General features: G+C 43.5%; 1 protein-coding gene across 1 annotated transcript in view; it reads right to left on the minus strand.

Moving 5' to 3' along the window:
* JAG1 (jagged canonical Notch ligand 1) overlaps positions 1-15,332 on the minus strand; it is a 36,051-nt gene extending 20,719 nt beyond the window's left edge. Inside the window, exons 1-3 of the mRNA XM_074150370.1 lie at positions 15,258-15,332; positions 14,114-14,419; positions 3,122-3,173 (exon numbers count right to left, since the gene is read on the minus strand). Coding sequence (XP_074006471.1) covers positions 3,122-3,173; positions 14,114-14,419; positions 15,258-15,332 — 433 coding nt within the window. The remainder of the gene's footprint in view (positions 1-3,121; positions 3,174-14,113; positions 14,420-15,257) is intronic.
* Positions 15,333-16,096: the final 764 nt, after the last annotated feature.

A 16,096-nucleotide genomic window follows, 5' to 3' on the forward strand; every position in this document is an offset into this window, starting at 1 on the left:
CTGTATGCCTATGACATTTCACTCCAGCCACTGGCTCTTTTGAGCCCTTAACCACAGGCTGAACTCAAATGAAGACATCCTTATTAGTCCACTAGACTTTATTTTTTTAAGGGCGCAGATGAAAACCAGCTGTGATTTCACTTTAGATCATGGCTAAGATGTCTTTCATTTGATACATGTTACAAAGCTACCACCATACATTTGAATTCAAGTAAGGTCTCACAGACTTAAAATCCCTTTCCATTAGCCATCACCCAGAGTTTTCACAATGAAGTATCGGCATGTTCCTTCTTGTACAAAAATTTCTCCACCCTTCCCCATTCCCACCTGTCAGTGCGCACTTACACAAGCCTGCTGACCCAGGCTTCGGGGAAGGCATTGCAACAACGCTTTATAGTAAGCGATCCCAAAGCAGCAGACTGGTTAAGTAAATAAAAAGCAGCAGTCAGTCAAGGCTTGAGAGAAAGCCATCTTCCCAACTCCCCTGACATCATCTGACTCAGGATGCCATGCTTTGATAGAAAGGCTAGAGGAAACATTAACCAATTAGAAATTGATGAAGTGGAAGAGAGAGGCTTTCTGTACATCTTTACACCCTGCACTTTGCTGTCAGAGAGTTGGTTGGTTTCGTTCACTTTTGTGGCTACACTTCAAAGCTCTTAATCCATTTTTTTATTCAGTGGGCAATTGTATCAGAGGTTTTGGGCATAAGGAAATTAGCCCTTTTGATTGCCCACCTTTGCTTTTCAGTGCTGCTCCAATTTCTGGAAATTGTAACTACCCACCATCAGGAAGCAAACAACAACAAAAAAATCCCAGACTCCTCTAAGCAGTTTGGGTGGCCAGGAACACCGGTTATTTTTGAAAGTCTTTGTTTCAGACAACTTCCAGCTATGGCTTGGTTTACATTGTGCTGAAGTCTCTTATACCCGACTGGAATTCACATGCAACCGATACCAGTAATTTACAATACCTCTTTGACATAGTTTGAGATGCAATGTCAGCCCCATTAGCTTTATGTATGAAGCGACAGTAGCATGATGGCATCTAGACAAGAACCAGAGTAAGAAAACCATTTAAGTTGAATCTTGGCTCCAACAAAGCACGATTCTCATCAGCTTCAACAGAGCCAGAATTTAACTGCAAGCCACTCTTGGAAGTGAGACAAGAGAGAGTATGTGGTAAAGGGAACGTAGGAGGAGAGGAATGTAGAGGGGGGAAGGAAGCATCCACTCTAGGATCTCCTAAGGACTGCATTGATCAGAGGATGCTAGAGCTATTGAAAAGTGACACAAGGCCTACTAAACTATTTTTTTTTTTTGAGAGCTCACTCAGAGTCCTTACAATTCAGTGGTAATTAGGGTAAAAGAAAATCCTAGACATCAAAAAACCCAAAACTCATCACTCTATACGATGACAATTGTTTAGCTCTAATTATTTCCTTAACTAGTTCTTCAAGACTTATTCTTCAGTGATGGGAAAGCTGACTGTAAGTAAAGTGATGCAGTACAAAGGAAAAGCTTTATGCAGCACAGTGACTGAAGTGACCTACAGATGGATATGTGACAGCAAAGCTAGAGCAGGAATGCAAATCAGGAACATATGTAACAACATGTCTGCACTTGGTCAAATGCACTGCTGAGAAATGAGGCAATTTTGTCTGAAGACAATTGTACTTCCAGAACATGAAAGCAAAGAAAGGGTTCATTGTGTAGCTTTGGAAACGCAGTTGTTTCATGAAAAAAGATGAGCTCTAATAATAGTAAAAGTGGCAGAGACCCAGTCTGAAAAAACTCTTAGATCCTACTGTAAACAAGACCTTCATTTTGAATTCAGGCATCTCCCATTTTTAATAAAACTCTGCTGCTTTAGCAATCTATTTTCTGCTCCTCCATAAAACACTCCATAGTCAAGAGCCAACAAGTCTCCCAGCCATCGCTCGTATGACTCCGCTGGTGGCAGGTTGTAAAGCAAACCGTGGCTATCACAGGCAGGTCACATTAATCGTTTGCAATGGATAACCCTCCTAGAGCTAAGAACTAATAGGACACCCCATGTATACTTAAAAAAAAAAAATACTAAAAAACAGATCTGTGAGTGTGTGTTCCCAGACTCAAAGGCAGTTTCCAAGCAGTGTTCTCTTCACCAATTAAAACATAAAACCATAGCACTGTGTGCATTTCTACAAGGCCCTTCTTTCGTGAAGCATGAAGTCATTACTGTGCGGCTGTCAGCTGGCGTTCCAAAGCAGACTACAAGAAGCTGTTATAAGATTTGTGTAAGATGGGCCACAGCACTGCTGCATCCTTGTTAAAGGAAAAGGCTTGTTGTGTCAACAAAAGGTTTATGAGTTCAGATTCGTACTTTCTCCTGTGGCTTTTACCACACACTATTAAAGCCTTAGATTGAAAATAGAGCTAATTTTGCCCACCTACTTCAGTAACAGCAGAGCGGTTCATATGCCAAGAAACTCTATACAGCTTCCTCTAGCCAACAGGAAAAACTTAGCAGAAAGTTTCTGAAACCAACCAAAGACATTCCAGGCAAAAGATTCCCACCCTTGATTTCCAGCCAGCTGTACCAGGTAGTGTCTGGTAAATGTTTTTCAGCCCCTGAATATAAATCCCTAGACATCCAACTCCCAAGGAAGAGCTGGTAGTCACTCCTGTTTCTTATCTACAGTCAAGTCTTATGGGACTTTTTTTTTTTAAAGCAACATGTTCAGTTTTGAGAAATACATAGTTTATAGAGACATCCCAAGTCAACAGGACTTAGGCTTCCAAATATAACTCCTAATAAAAAAAAAAATCCAAACAAAAAATCCTGAAGAAACCCCTTGGCTTTTATCCTCCCAAAGGAGAAAGAGGGAATTAACAGCATCTATTTTTAGGCATCAAACTGTTGGTGCCTAGGTGAGCAAGCTACTCACCCTCTACAGGCAGTGTGAGGGCGAGGGGCTGCTGCAGAGCCTGGAGTAGTTTTTCTGAATTGTTGCCTTGAGGAGAGCTTTTTCCTCTCCTCATGCCCTGCTCGCAGTGGGCTGGTTAGACTACCAAAAGCGTTTCAATGGACAAGAAATCAAGGTGTCCGAACTAAGGAAACCAGAGGAATGAATACTTACTAGTAGAGTTATCATTGTAATCCCACGCCTCCACAAGCAACGTGTAGGATCTCTGCAAAAGAGGAATAAGAGTTAGTTTCAAAGCCCCATGCAACTGCAAGAAAAAAAACACACCAACAAACATTCTGGAAAAAAAAAAATAATCCTGATCTCCACCCTAAAGAGAAATAGTTGAAAACATAAATAGGTAATAGATTATACTCGAGACAAACATGAGCTTCTTGAAACCCCATAAGCTACCTTATCCAGTCTGACTTAGAAGACCTTTCACCTTGGATAGCTCATCTTTGTCATCATTAATGCATCTTATGTACTTAGCCAGGAAGTACAGCCTTTGACACTATGCTGTAGCCACAATAAAGCATGTGTGGAAGAACTGCACATGGAAGAGAGAAAGCACTGGGCTAGCACAGCAGCAACAAAAAAAAAACCAAACAAAAAAGCCGCCAGACCCTCACCCTCAAAAACTGCTTCAAAAGAATTTTAGTTACAGAAAAGTAGTCTTGATGTCCCTTCCCCCAGGCATCCTGAAAGCAAGAAGTGTTGCTAAGATTACTGTGCTCTGCCTTGACAGCGTGATCTCTAGGGACTTTGCTTTTCAGCACCCCCTTTGAAAGCTTTGTCTGCACGAGGGCCATCGCAGCTCCCACAAGTATCAGGTAACCGAGGGAAGAACTGATGGAGATGGGAAGGGGGCGGTGAGAGAGAAGCATTGTAAAACAAAGGCTAAGATCAGACTGTTGGAAAGAGCAGGGAAAGGGAAGATGCGCTATCCACCCCGTGTTACATTTACAGACACACTAATTCGCCAGTAAGCTCACTAGCACTCCAGTAATAATAATCATAAGCATAAACTAACTGAAGTGACTCCATGGGTTGGAAAGATGCCAGCTATTACATCTAAGCCACCTTTATCTTCAATCCTCACTTGAGAACAAGAGCCATTAAAACATCTTCTCCTCCCCCAGCTCTACTCTGAGATATTATTATCCAGGCTGTATCTTTCAAAATTGCCCTTTAGCCAGCCATATACAAACTTACACAATGATTCAAAACCAAAACACCCCTCCCCCCACAAAAAAAACTGAGGAACAGTAAGGGGAAAAAAAAAAAGTGACTTGAAAAGTAAAAAGTATACTAATAACTATAAATTAGTTAATAAATTTAACATCTTTCTGGTGAGCAGAACAATAACAGATCAAATAAAACCCTCCATGAAGGATTTTGATGCTTTGCCATCGAAGCTGTGTATCGTAAGGTTTATTGCTTCTTAATTGTATCTGCACTTAGTTGCAGTCTGCAGCGCTTAACACCTTTTCTGTAACAGAAACCAAAATACAGTCTTGAGAGTAAGCTGCTACAAGGTGCAAATGTAAGGCAGACCTCAAATTCCTTAAGAAAAAAAAAATGAAAAGAAGAAAAGAAGAAAAAACAGTTGAAGCAGACTGCTTTCTCACGACTGGACACAGCATGCAGCCTCTGAATGAAAACCTAGTTTGTGATGGACACCGGCTTGGAATATTGCCTAAATATGTTTCATATTCAAAGCAGGCTAGGATTCCATTTCTTTCACTGATAACTGTGGGAAAATGCTTCAAAAAGCAAGCAAAGCCGGGCAAGCAGAGACATGTGCCCAAACTTTTATGCAGAGGCTCCATTGGCCAAAACCATTTTTGGTTAATATTTCATGAAAGTTATGTGTTATTTGTTACTATTCTAGACCAAGTCTCTTAACTTGAAAGAAACTCTGAAAAATAAAATAAAATACAACATGATCATTTAACACTGTATCAAGCAGATTTAAGAAGTCCTTACACAAGTCAGAAGTAAGAAAACAAACAAACAAAACCAGAATAGAATTCCTGAGCCATATTACAGATATAGATTGCACTATCTTGGGTGCTTCCTCACTGGTTTAATTACCAACATTAAGAAGCACAACATGTTACTGCAAGCTTGAAAAAAATATTATGATACAGAGAATGAATTATGGCAACTAGCACTACTTCCAATAGAGTTAAGGATGTTTTCCTTTCGGCCTTGCATAATTGTTTTGGAAGATATTTTGTCTAAACTCATAGCAACAGTTCCCGGTTGGTTCTCAGGACTGTTTACCAACACACCTAGCCCTTAAGGAAAGGAAAGGCTGAATCCTAGCTTTAAGTGCTACTGTTGCTAGATACTTGTGTGACCACTTTCCAACACCACACAGGAGCTTGTTTAAAGACAGAAGACGCTTCTGCTTAACTGGATGGAAATAAAATGCAGGGGGAATGGACCTACCCCAGCAATTCTCTTGTTTTACGTGCCCTATCTCACCTCATCTGAGTATTTTAAATGAGGAACCCCTGTCCTGAAAAGGGATGATACAAAGAATGGCAGTTTAATCTCTTGGCTCTGTCCCTCACAGCATGGGGCAAAGAAAGGAAAGACTTTGTGTTCAAGATGGGACACTTCTAAACAAAAGGCACATAGACACCCATAACCCCACAACAGTAGCAAGCCCCTTTCCACAATCCAGCTATGGTATATCTCCAGCCAATTCCACCACCCCCCAAGGAAAAAAAAAAACCAAAACAAAACACCCAACCAAAAAAAACACCCCAACAACAAAAACCACCAAAACAAAACAGTTCTGTGAAAAGACTGCACTGTTGAGATTTTTTTAAAGGTGCATATCATCCCCACTCTATAGATCAACAACTCAGATATCTCAGGAATGACTACTTACAGCGTGGAGGTTTAAGTTTTCCCATGCCCATAGATGACCTCTGCCCATCTTTGAGTAAATATATATATATCCAGACACAAGAATTCCACATCATGCACCTTATTCCATCAAAGCAATGTCCTAGGCAACAAGGCAGCAGTGAACTTCCCAGAGTCACACCCAATTAGCTACTGTAAACCTGAGCTTGACCAGAAGGCAGGGATTCTGACTGGAGAGGAAAGGCAGCTTGAAAGGAACAGCAAGCCAGCACAGTTTGCAGAACATCCACAGTCTGATCAGCCCAGAGGACTGAAAGGCAGCATGGTCAAAATCAAGCAGAACTCCCATGAGTTAAGCTACGAGAGGATGGAAATGGTTAAGTTCACTCTCCAAAAAACAAAGCAAGCACCAATGTGCAAAAGCAATGACAAGACATGTCAATTTAGTCTTGGTCCATTGATAGTACAACTCAAGAAAGACTTTGAAGACCCTGAAATCCATCAGAAACTGTCCCTTTTAAGGCTCTAAAAGGGCAATGCAATCTCTTTTCTGGTTATTTAAATGAAATGCTGGCCGCTCCAGGTAAGCAGAAGCTGTTTAAAGCTCTCAGCTTGATTACCTTCTTCCCTCCCTTCATCCAGATATCCACCCAAAAGAGATGGTTTTGTACTTTGGCTTCTAAAGGCATTCTGCAAGTCAGTGGGACAGAGCAAGATTAAAACATCAGGCTCATGTGAAAGGACTGCCTCCTTTTTGAAAGAGGCTGCAACTAGTCAAACTTCTTTCCCTCCTATCCTTGTGGTTAAACCATGCAAGAGCTTTGCTGAGCATGTGAAACCATGACTAGACAAATGCAGTGGGAAGTCTGCATTCTGAATGCTGCGCCTGCTCCTCCTCTGCCAAACAAGGAGAACAGGTTAAGCCCAGCAATGTTCTCCTCGTGCTCTGCCAGCCACGCACAGCCGTGAAGACCAGCGTGAGAATGGGGCTCGCACCCTGCCTGCATCTTAGGGAAGAATGGCACACTGGAGACTGGCATGCTGTCACAGCAGGTCACAGCAAATTGCCAAGAGCTCCAGCAGTCCCTCCTCCCTTCAGCTTGAAGGGGATGAGATAGGGAAAAGGGAAACTGAGGTGTATTTCAAAGTGCCCAAGGGCCAGGGAGGAGGGGCATCTCTAAGAAGAATTAATGCTAGTCACAAAACCACTTCCTCTAAATGTCATCAGGACTCTCACTTCGGTACCCCTCTTGCCACATGACAAGTCACGATGATGCCATACAGATGCATCAGAACATCATGCCACAGTCAGACAGTTAACTTTGACAACAGAATATTCCTCCAAGGGAGTTCAAGACAACCAGTTCCTCATCCAGAGGAGGTACGAATGTATTTGGGAAGAGGAGAGAAACAACCTAACCCTCTTAACCCTTTGTCAAATGCAGCATCCTCAGGAAGCTCTTCTTTGGGCCAGCCTACATAAGGATAAGGCAACACCCTATAAAGCTGTTGCTCTCTCAACCCTGTGCATATAAACGAAGTCTAAGCTGTAACACCTCTGAGTCCATGGCCAAGAGCTAGGCTGAACCTGAAGCAGGCAGCCCAGCAAAGAGCCTCATCAGAATATGCCCAGATGAAAACAGAGCACTCTGTTCCTTTAGTCCTTATTTTGAGTAGTTCTTTCATTGCTGCTAGTGCCAGTAAACACTTCATTGCTACATAAAGAAGAAAACACACACAGAAAAAAATTAACTGTATTACCAGCTTCCAGGAAAGACTTTTCCCTGATTCTGCCTTGGCAGAAGCCAAGCCAGTAACTGAAGTCAAGACCTTCTCTGCGATACAACTGCCACCCTCCTGCCAAACGATGAAGGACACAAAAGTACCGCTATCCAAACTATGCATACGCTTAAGCATCCAGTAAACCAGGCTGATCTCTGATCTGGCAAGCCTGCTGGAATAATGAGTATCCTGTGAATACATAATGTGCTGAAGTTGCCATTGTGTGAAGTAAGTCCATGGTTTGTCTGGGAGCCGAGCAATGCTGAGTCTACTGCTGCTTCCTGTTGCTTGTCCCATATTAGCATTATTTTTGGATAGGCCCCATTATGTTCTGTAATCCTCACTGCAGTCAGTATGGCCACACTATTGTTCTTGGTTAATATTAGCAGTCAATGCTTCTGTCTGGGTGGCCGGACTACAATGTATTCCAATCATGAAACTAGCATGCATTAACCCAACAATGTACTGGGATAGAGCAGGAAGACTTGGGATCCTCCCTCCTCAAAAAAAAAAAAAAAATGTAAAGAAAAAAAAGTATAGCATCTCTTTTTTTCTTTTTAAACTAATGATTTTAAGTGATCTCAGCTACCAGGGTGCATCGTACGACAACAGCATTTTAATCAGGACCTTATCTCGTTACGGAGTTATTTTCTCACGGAGCCCCACTTGTCAAAAACTAGCAGGTAGGCCAAGATGTCAATGGTTGCTTTCAACCTTCCCCAACAAGCAGATTACCTGCTCTTATCAGTCCCCCTACCTGTTTAAAGCATCCCACTGATAATTAAATGCACCAGTTACAAAAGGGTGGCAAGGTTAATAGAGAGAATACCTAGTAGCCAGCCAAGCAAAACAGTCAGGTTCACATAGAGCAAGCCTGAACAAGAAGCCTTTCTACTTATTTACCTAAGTGCGTAAGAACTGGGTTGAGCTGGTAAAGAACTCTGGACGTTTGACTATTTACAAACCACTTTAACCACTTCTATCCACATTTTACAGTTTCTTCTGAATACTACAAGAATAATGAGTGTAATTTATGCTGCACAACAGTGACCACAGAATCATGAGCTCCACAGACTAACAAGAAATAAATGCAACAGCTTCTAGTTTTGACATCTTTCCCCATGTTGGGGCATACGGATTACCAGCTACAATTATTAGAACTGTGTCAATTAACATATAAAACTTCTATCCATCAGCAGAAATGCTAAGTCAAGTTTAGTTCGACCTTTCAAAAGCAGTCCTGTCATTGGTATTATCTACACAGAAATACTTTTAAGAACTGTAGCTTAAGATTTTTGCACATACTACAGGGCATCAGACCCAAGAACTGAAGTTGGACAAAGTGCCATGTACAAGAGTGCAAACCTCTTGTACAGCACATCATCTCAATTAGCTAAGGCCCAACTTTACTAGTTTCAGTACTAGTTTACTTCTACTGCAGCCTTCAGTCTGCAATGAAGCGCTACGTTTCCTTGAGTTAACTAGAATTTTAAGCATGAAGCATCAATTTTATGCAATTCATTTTCAGACATGCAGACTTCCAGCTGCATAAACAAGCTGACAGTGCTGAATATATGCGCACTGAGAAAGTTTAGGAATAAGCCTCAACACCAGGCCCAATCCAGCTGCCACTGAAGTTAAACTGGAGCAGGCCTTTATTATAACAAGAACAGAAATTCTGGGAGCAGGCAGGATGAGGATTTATTTTTAGACATATTATGGTAATATAGTCAACTGGATTTACCAGGAAGATGGAAGTTCTGAACTGACTGGAACATAAATAACTCTTAAGAACATGTAAGAAGCCCAAAACCTCCAAATGGATGCATCACTTCTCTGCAGTCCTGGGAAAACACAGACTTGTGGATGCTAATTATGCTTCAGATGTCACTTAATACTCCCAGCTCCTTTTTGGATAGTAATCCTAGGCAAAACACTGCACTTTAAGTACTGAAGATTTATTCTTAAATTATTAGTCAACAATAAATTACGTGGTGTAGATTTGATTAATGTGCATTTTGATATTATAAAAATTTCTTCTCATCTGCCCATACTCTAAGATGACTTAGGCCTTCTTTAAGAAAAGCTTGAACTGCTAGCATTTGCTTCTACAACTTTTTGGAAAGTTAACTGGAGGGAGGGAAAAACAGAATAAAAAAATAACCTTTAGTTTTATGCCTATGACCTACTATTGTGGAGGTTTTCCTTTTTTTTTTTTCTTTAAAGAAAAAAGGCAGTTGAATAAAGTGATTTTTTTTCTCCAAAATTCAAAAGGCTATTACTTTAATATCAGCTGCAGATTAGCATTCTGGAAGCATCTTGTGTCAAGTCGGGGGGAAAAAGTTCATGAAGCTTAAAAAACACTAAAGGTCTTTCACTATCTTTTTCCAGCCAGAAAGAAAACCAATGCCTACCCAGAAAACATATTTTACATCTTCAGGAACCAGTAGCAGTAAGATTTGTGATTAAAAAGGGGAAAGGCTATTTTATTTTTTATAGTAAGGTTGAAATAAGATGTTCAAAACTCTTTTTAATTGTATTTTACGCTAAAGTCATTTAGATGCTGGAGGGTTTTTTTCCACCTCAGTAGTTTCCTGGTGTGCTGGTGCAATTGGCCCCAATATTAAATAATTACAAGGATCATAATTTCAGGATAAACAGGCCGTTTGAAATTGGAGCTATGCATACCAAAGGAATTGCCAAGTTTGACCTCCTTCTTACTCAGTCTCGCCAAACCCCAAAAAGATCTTTCTTTATATAAAAGCAAAGTTTAGTGCTAAGCTTTGCTTTGTTAATTCATACACAGTTCCCTTAAGGTACAGCACACATCACACTTTGGATTCTTTAAGAAAGGCAAGAGATTTGATTTATGTCAGAGAAAAGCATGTGTCTACCATGAAACAAAACTTGTTGAGACAGACTTTGACAAGTGGAACATGGAAATTCTTTTGTTACACACTTTTCTGTATGGCCTTATAAGCCAAGTTTGCCTGTCAAGAAAGTCACTAGTCTCAAAACAAATGCAAGAAGCATTACTATGAGTTGTTTGTTGGTTTTGTGGGCGTTTTTTTAAATCATCATCATTTCAATTTACTGAAGAATTGGTAGCTACTGCAGGGGCAGCTCTCTGATGCACTCTAGTTCCTTTATGCTGGTCTGCTGCCCTGTTTCCTAGCAACTTACTCAAACCTCCCATCACTTAAATTAATTTATGGCCCACCATCTCCACACCCATTACTCACAGGAGTACATATCAAAACTGACAAGAGCAAACTGCATAAGTTATTAATAAGACTCTGACACTTCAGATCTACATTACAGCTACAAGCCAAATCTAACAATACATTTAAAGCACACCATTCTCTTTTCTTCCCCTCTTGCATGATGAATAAAGACCTCTAATGCAATATAACTATTTTTCACAAACGGCATAAGGGGGCAGCTTGACATGGGAAGAGCTTTTTTTTTTTTTTAAAGTAGTCAAGGCAACAAGACTTCTTAATGTTACTGACTCAAACTGGAACATCCCAGAAAAGCTTTCCTCAGACAGTAGAGCACAAACAATATGCATTCAGAGATGAGCATGAATTTTCAGGTGCAATATGATTAACATTTTGGTCTAGCTCCTACTATCTTTACTGTAATTTTCAGTTGGATGGATTCTAAGACAACTGTCTTGGTTAGCCACATTGGTAACGCAATGCTAGTCTCGAGCTTTTACTAAAGTCAACAGTATTCACCCATCTAAAGAAATTTTAAGTTCTGAAATTTCAGCATCAGATTTGAGTTGACTAATTAAGTTTACTACTTTATCTGTAGAGCTTTCAAAATGCCCCAAAAGATTTGTGTACACAATTTTAGTACAAAGTAAGAGCTTTGCCACATTAGATATTCTTTTGTTCAAATGCCATTTGAAAGTTACAATGGCTAGCATAAAAGCTGTGTCCTATGGAAGTTAAAGCTGGGAGGCAGGCTTGATAATTGCAAACAGACTATCATCACAATCTCAAAAAGTGCATTTCTGCATGGGAATATGCAAGAGTTTATTGCAAAAATTCCCGTGTAAGGAACTAGAGTGTCTGAAGTTGATGAGTTTTTACACATCTCAAAGACTGCACTGTGTTTTGCTGCTGCTGCTCTAGGATTCCAGTGCTCAATTAGATTCAACAGGACAATAGAAGCATTTCTTTTACTAAGATGCAGGCAAGCTTAAGAAACTTCTCCCAGGGTCCCCACCCCCCCAAACCCACCCTCTACCCACAGATTTCCCTTCCCAACCCTAGGAAGAGAGGGGTTGTTAAAAGGTACGTGTTCAGCTTTCACATCATTTTTATATACATACACATATCTTCAGATTCAAGGCACTTGAATTACTGGGAGCAGGGTTGGGGGCTTATTAAAAAAAAAAAAAAATCCTTGATGAACCTGACTTTTCTGAAAAAAGTCAAAATCTGCAACACAACCACTGCAGCCACTGGCTGAGCTTCAAATACCTCAGATTTTTACAAAGCCCTTTATTCCTTTGATGGCATATTTGATAACAGTTTTATCTCATTTCATGTTAGAAAAAAAAAGAGAAAGAAAAGAGAAAAGAAAAGAAGAAAGGAAGGACTTGTACTTCCAACAGAGAATACTTTTGTTAACTCTGCTATTGTACTTTGTAATACAATCTCCTTAAAAACGCAGACTTGGTTTCTCCCTTGTTCCTCTCCAGCCCTCAATACTCCAGAAGTCACAACTGACAGAGGAGGCAGGTAGGAGGCAGCACAGGACATTTCAAGAGCGCACGCCTGCCTGTAGCACTTGGCCATAGGACTACAAAGTGGGTGTCTACGCTACAACTGGCGAGGGAATGAATGCTTTTGGGGTGGGCTTTCCCTCCCAAAAGTCCAGGCCCTCCTGGCAACCAGTCCTTATCTGACTGGGAAGGGCCAAGCTTTGGAGGGAGCGGAAAGTCTATGCATGCTTCCCCCTTGCTAGCAGCGATAGTGATAGAGGATAGGAAACAAGATTCACCCCTCCCCTGCGTGCACGTAAGAGCCCTCCTCCCCTCGCAAAAATGACCTTAGGCATCTAGGTTAGGATGACTGGATTTTCAAAACTGCTGAGCATCAACATATCCCAAGGCAGTTGGTGGGAAATTGTCTGCTCAGCGCCTTTGGAGAAAGGGAGGGTTGGGAGAAACAGTTTTGTTTCCTAGGTGATCCCTAAATATAAGTTTTAGGAGTTTGGAGTTCTGGGGAGTTTTCAGCTTTCATACCATAGCATCCTAGCCAGCCATCTCAAAAGACAGACTGTTGTGTGTGCATAAAAGCCCCCCAGATCAGTCACTCTTAATTTTTGCTCGCCTGCATGCAGCACAGCACTGCTGGGCACAAAACAACGCACCTCCTGCCATCTAAGGCTGTGGCAGTCTTCTATGTCCAGAAACCCTATGGCCCTGGAGCCTGCATGTATGGGTCTGTCCTGGGTGATAGCCCCTTTGGAAAGGCAGCCCTCAGTTTCTGTGCAGAGAGCAGAGGACTCCTCTGCAGAGCTGACCATATCAAAGCTCTTGAGATCCCAGAATAAAAATGCAGCACTGAAGTCTAAGCAAGTGTTCTTTACATGACCACCAACAAAGCAGGCTTCAGCTAACGAAGGGGTGATCGTCCTCCATCTCACTGCTCTACAAAGCTGACCAGTATTTGCTAGAGTGGGCAATGCTGGGAAAGTGCCTGGCAAAGAGCCCCACCTCCTTGAGCCATCAAGTTCTGCATACAACTACAAGGAAGCCAGAATCTACGGACCGCAGAGGCAAGTTGCCAGGAAAAGGTGTGCTGTGGGGAGGAGTGGGTGAAATGGACCAAAAGCTAAGGCCAGGCTTTTCTCAGTCTTTAGCTCCTAGAGTCTGCAAGTACCTTAAAACACAGCAAGCTTACCAGGGAAGCTGGCAACTAGTTCACCAAGAGCAGCAACAGCAGCTCCCATCAACACCAAGCAGTGCAATGAGATTTTCCCTTGGGAGAAGCAGGAAGCTTTCCCAAACACGCTCCAGGGAAGGAGGCCAGCTATGACACACACTTTTCACATGGGATCCCTCTACAGCCCCTAACCCACTGCTCTTTTGGCTTATGCCCAATACTTCACTGGTTAGGGGAAAAAAAAGAAAAAAAAATAAAATGAACTTCTGACCTTCCAAGTCTCAAGAGACTTATTCATGCTGTAAAGTGCAGAGATATTGGGTTTGCTTCCCTGACCCATTTAGATCCCCCTCGCTGCACATCTGACTTTCAAATTTAACAGGCTGCACATTGTGAGCCCCAGGGAACAAAAACAAAAACACCACCACATTTTACTCATTTCTGTGCTGCGGATTCCCGACACTCTTGCCAAGATGCCTGCTCCCTCCCCAGTCCGGGTCCCTTCACCCCTGCACGAGTGCTGGAGCCCAACTCACTATGCCCATCTCAACTAGGACTGTCCAACAGAAGCAGAGCCAGAGCAGGCCACACAACTCACCGGCCAGGCAAAGCTGAAAGGGATAACAATCCGGTTCTTTTCATTATTCCGGTTATACTTTAAATTGAAGGTATTTCCTCCAATGACGGGAGTGGATTTGGATCCGAAGCTGCAAGGACCACCAGCAGTGACCCGCGACTGATACTCCTTCAGGCAAACTTTAAAGTAGGTATCACACTCGTCTCTGGTGCATTTTCTATCTCCTGGGTTTCGGGTGCCATCACAGCAATTTCCATTTTGCAGTTCACCATTCACATTTTGCATGGATAAGATCTCCAACTCGAACTGTCCCGATGCTAGAGTCACCTGTTAATCCCAAGAAAGAACCGGAGAAGAAAACAAACAAAAAAAAGAAAAAGAAAAAGAAAAAGAAAAAAGAAAAAAACAGAAACAAGAAACAGACAGTTACCTCACTTCTTTCCCAAACGCCATCTACAACAACTCTGCAGACAGGAGAAACTCATTTTAAGTGTGCTTTCAAGAAGCACACACATAACATGAGAAAAAGCAACCACTCCAAGCTCTTCCCTATCAGGCATCCATGAGAACGGCTCATAAATCACCCCAAGCAAATAATGCCTTTAATGCTAAAAAACAAACTTAAGTGCCAACTCCAAAAAACAGCGTGTGCGGGGAAGTCTTCTAAATCTTTAGCACATAGAACTAAACCAACCCAAGAGTGCACACGCGAGGGCAAACCCAGCAAAACGATGTCGCCTAGAAATGCTACCCCTCTGCCTCCTCCGAGGTGCAGCTGAGACGGGGGAAAAAGCCTCCCCAGCTGGGACTCAGAGTACTGAAATTAGTCCCTTTAAAAAAAAAAAAAAAAAGGAAAAGAAAAAGAAAATAAATTCGGAAAAAACCCAAAAAACCCCAAAAAGCTGTTTGCAATAATTGCAATTTTTATACCTAAGGAATTAAGCCTTGTTGCAAAGAGGACTTGTGCGTTTGCCACCTCGGCAGAGAAGTCACCGGCGGTGCCTCCGCTCCGGCTCCGCAGCAGGTTCGGGGTGAGCTTCACACCCGTCCCCCGCAAGCCCTGCGGGACAGGCGGCAGAGCCTCCGCCGCCCGCCCTCCGCGGCGGACCCCAGAGCCCAGTGCCCCTTCTCCCCCGGGGGGGACCGCCGGTGCCCCGGTACGTACCTGTGCCCGCAGCCCCAGGAGGAGGAGAAGGAAGAGGGAGCACGCCGCCGCGGCTGCCCGCCGGGGCGCACGCATGCCGCCGCCGCCGCCGCGCTGCTGCCCGCCTGCAGGCCGCCGCCGCCGCCGCTCGCTCCGGGACGGGACGGGTCGGGGAGGGCCAGGAGGGGAGGAGGAAAAGGAGGAGGAGGCGCCGCCGCTGCTGCCCGCCGCCGCCGCCGCCCCGCTCTAATATACCGCGCCGGCCGCGGCGCGCACCCGCGCCGAACAACGCCGCTTTTCAAGCGCTTTTCAATAGCGCCCTGGTCTTCAATGCAAAGCAGCCCAGCCTCCTTTTATTCTCCTTATTCTCTCGCCTCCCTCTTTTCTTCCCCTTTTCTCTTTATTTTATTATTGCGATTATTATCCCGATCCTTTTATTTCTTTCAGGTCGCCGGCCACCGCGCGGCGGAGGCGCGGCGAGCCCCCACCTCCCCGCCCCCCCGAGACACACACACACTCACACACACATACACACAGCGTACACACACACACCGCCCCGCCACCGGCCGCCTGTCTGGCAGCCCCGCCGCCGCTCGCCTTCATCTAGCCCAGGGCGGCAGGCGGGGAGGCCGCCCGCCCGCGCATGCGCCCATCCATATGCATGAGGCGGGGAAGGAGGAGGGAGGGGAATGGCAGGAGCAGGGGAAGGCAGGTACCGGTAAGAGAGGAGGAGGAGAAGAGTTACCCGGCCGCTACTGCTCCTCCTGAGGGAGGTGGCGGGCCCTGCTCCGCCTCCCGCGGGAAGCTCCGTTCCGCAGGTGCCTCCCGGGCTACCGGGAGGAGCGGTGGGGTGGCCGCTG

This window comes from Numenius arquata, chromosome 7 (genome assembly GCF_964106895.1).
Source record: "Numenius arquata chromosome 7, bNumArq3.hap1.1, whole genome shotgun sequence".
Classification (NCBI taxonomy): domain Eukaryota; kingdom Metazoa; phylum Chordata; class Aves; order Charadriiformes; family Scolopacidae; genus Numenius; species Numenius arquata.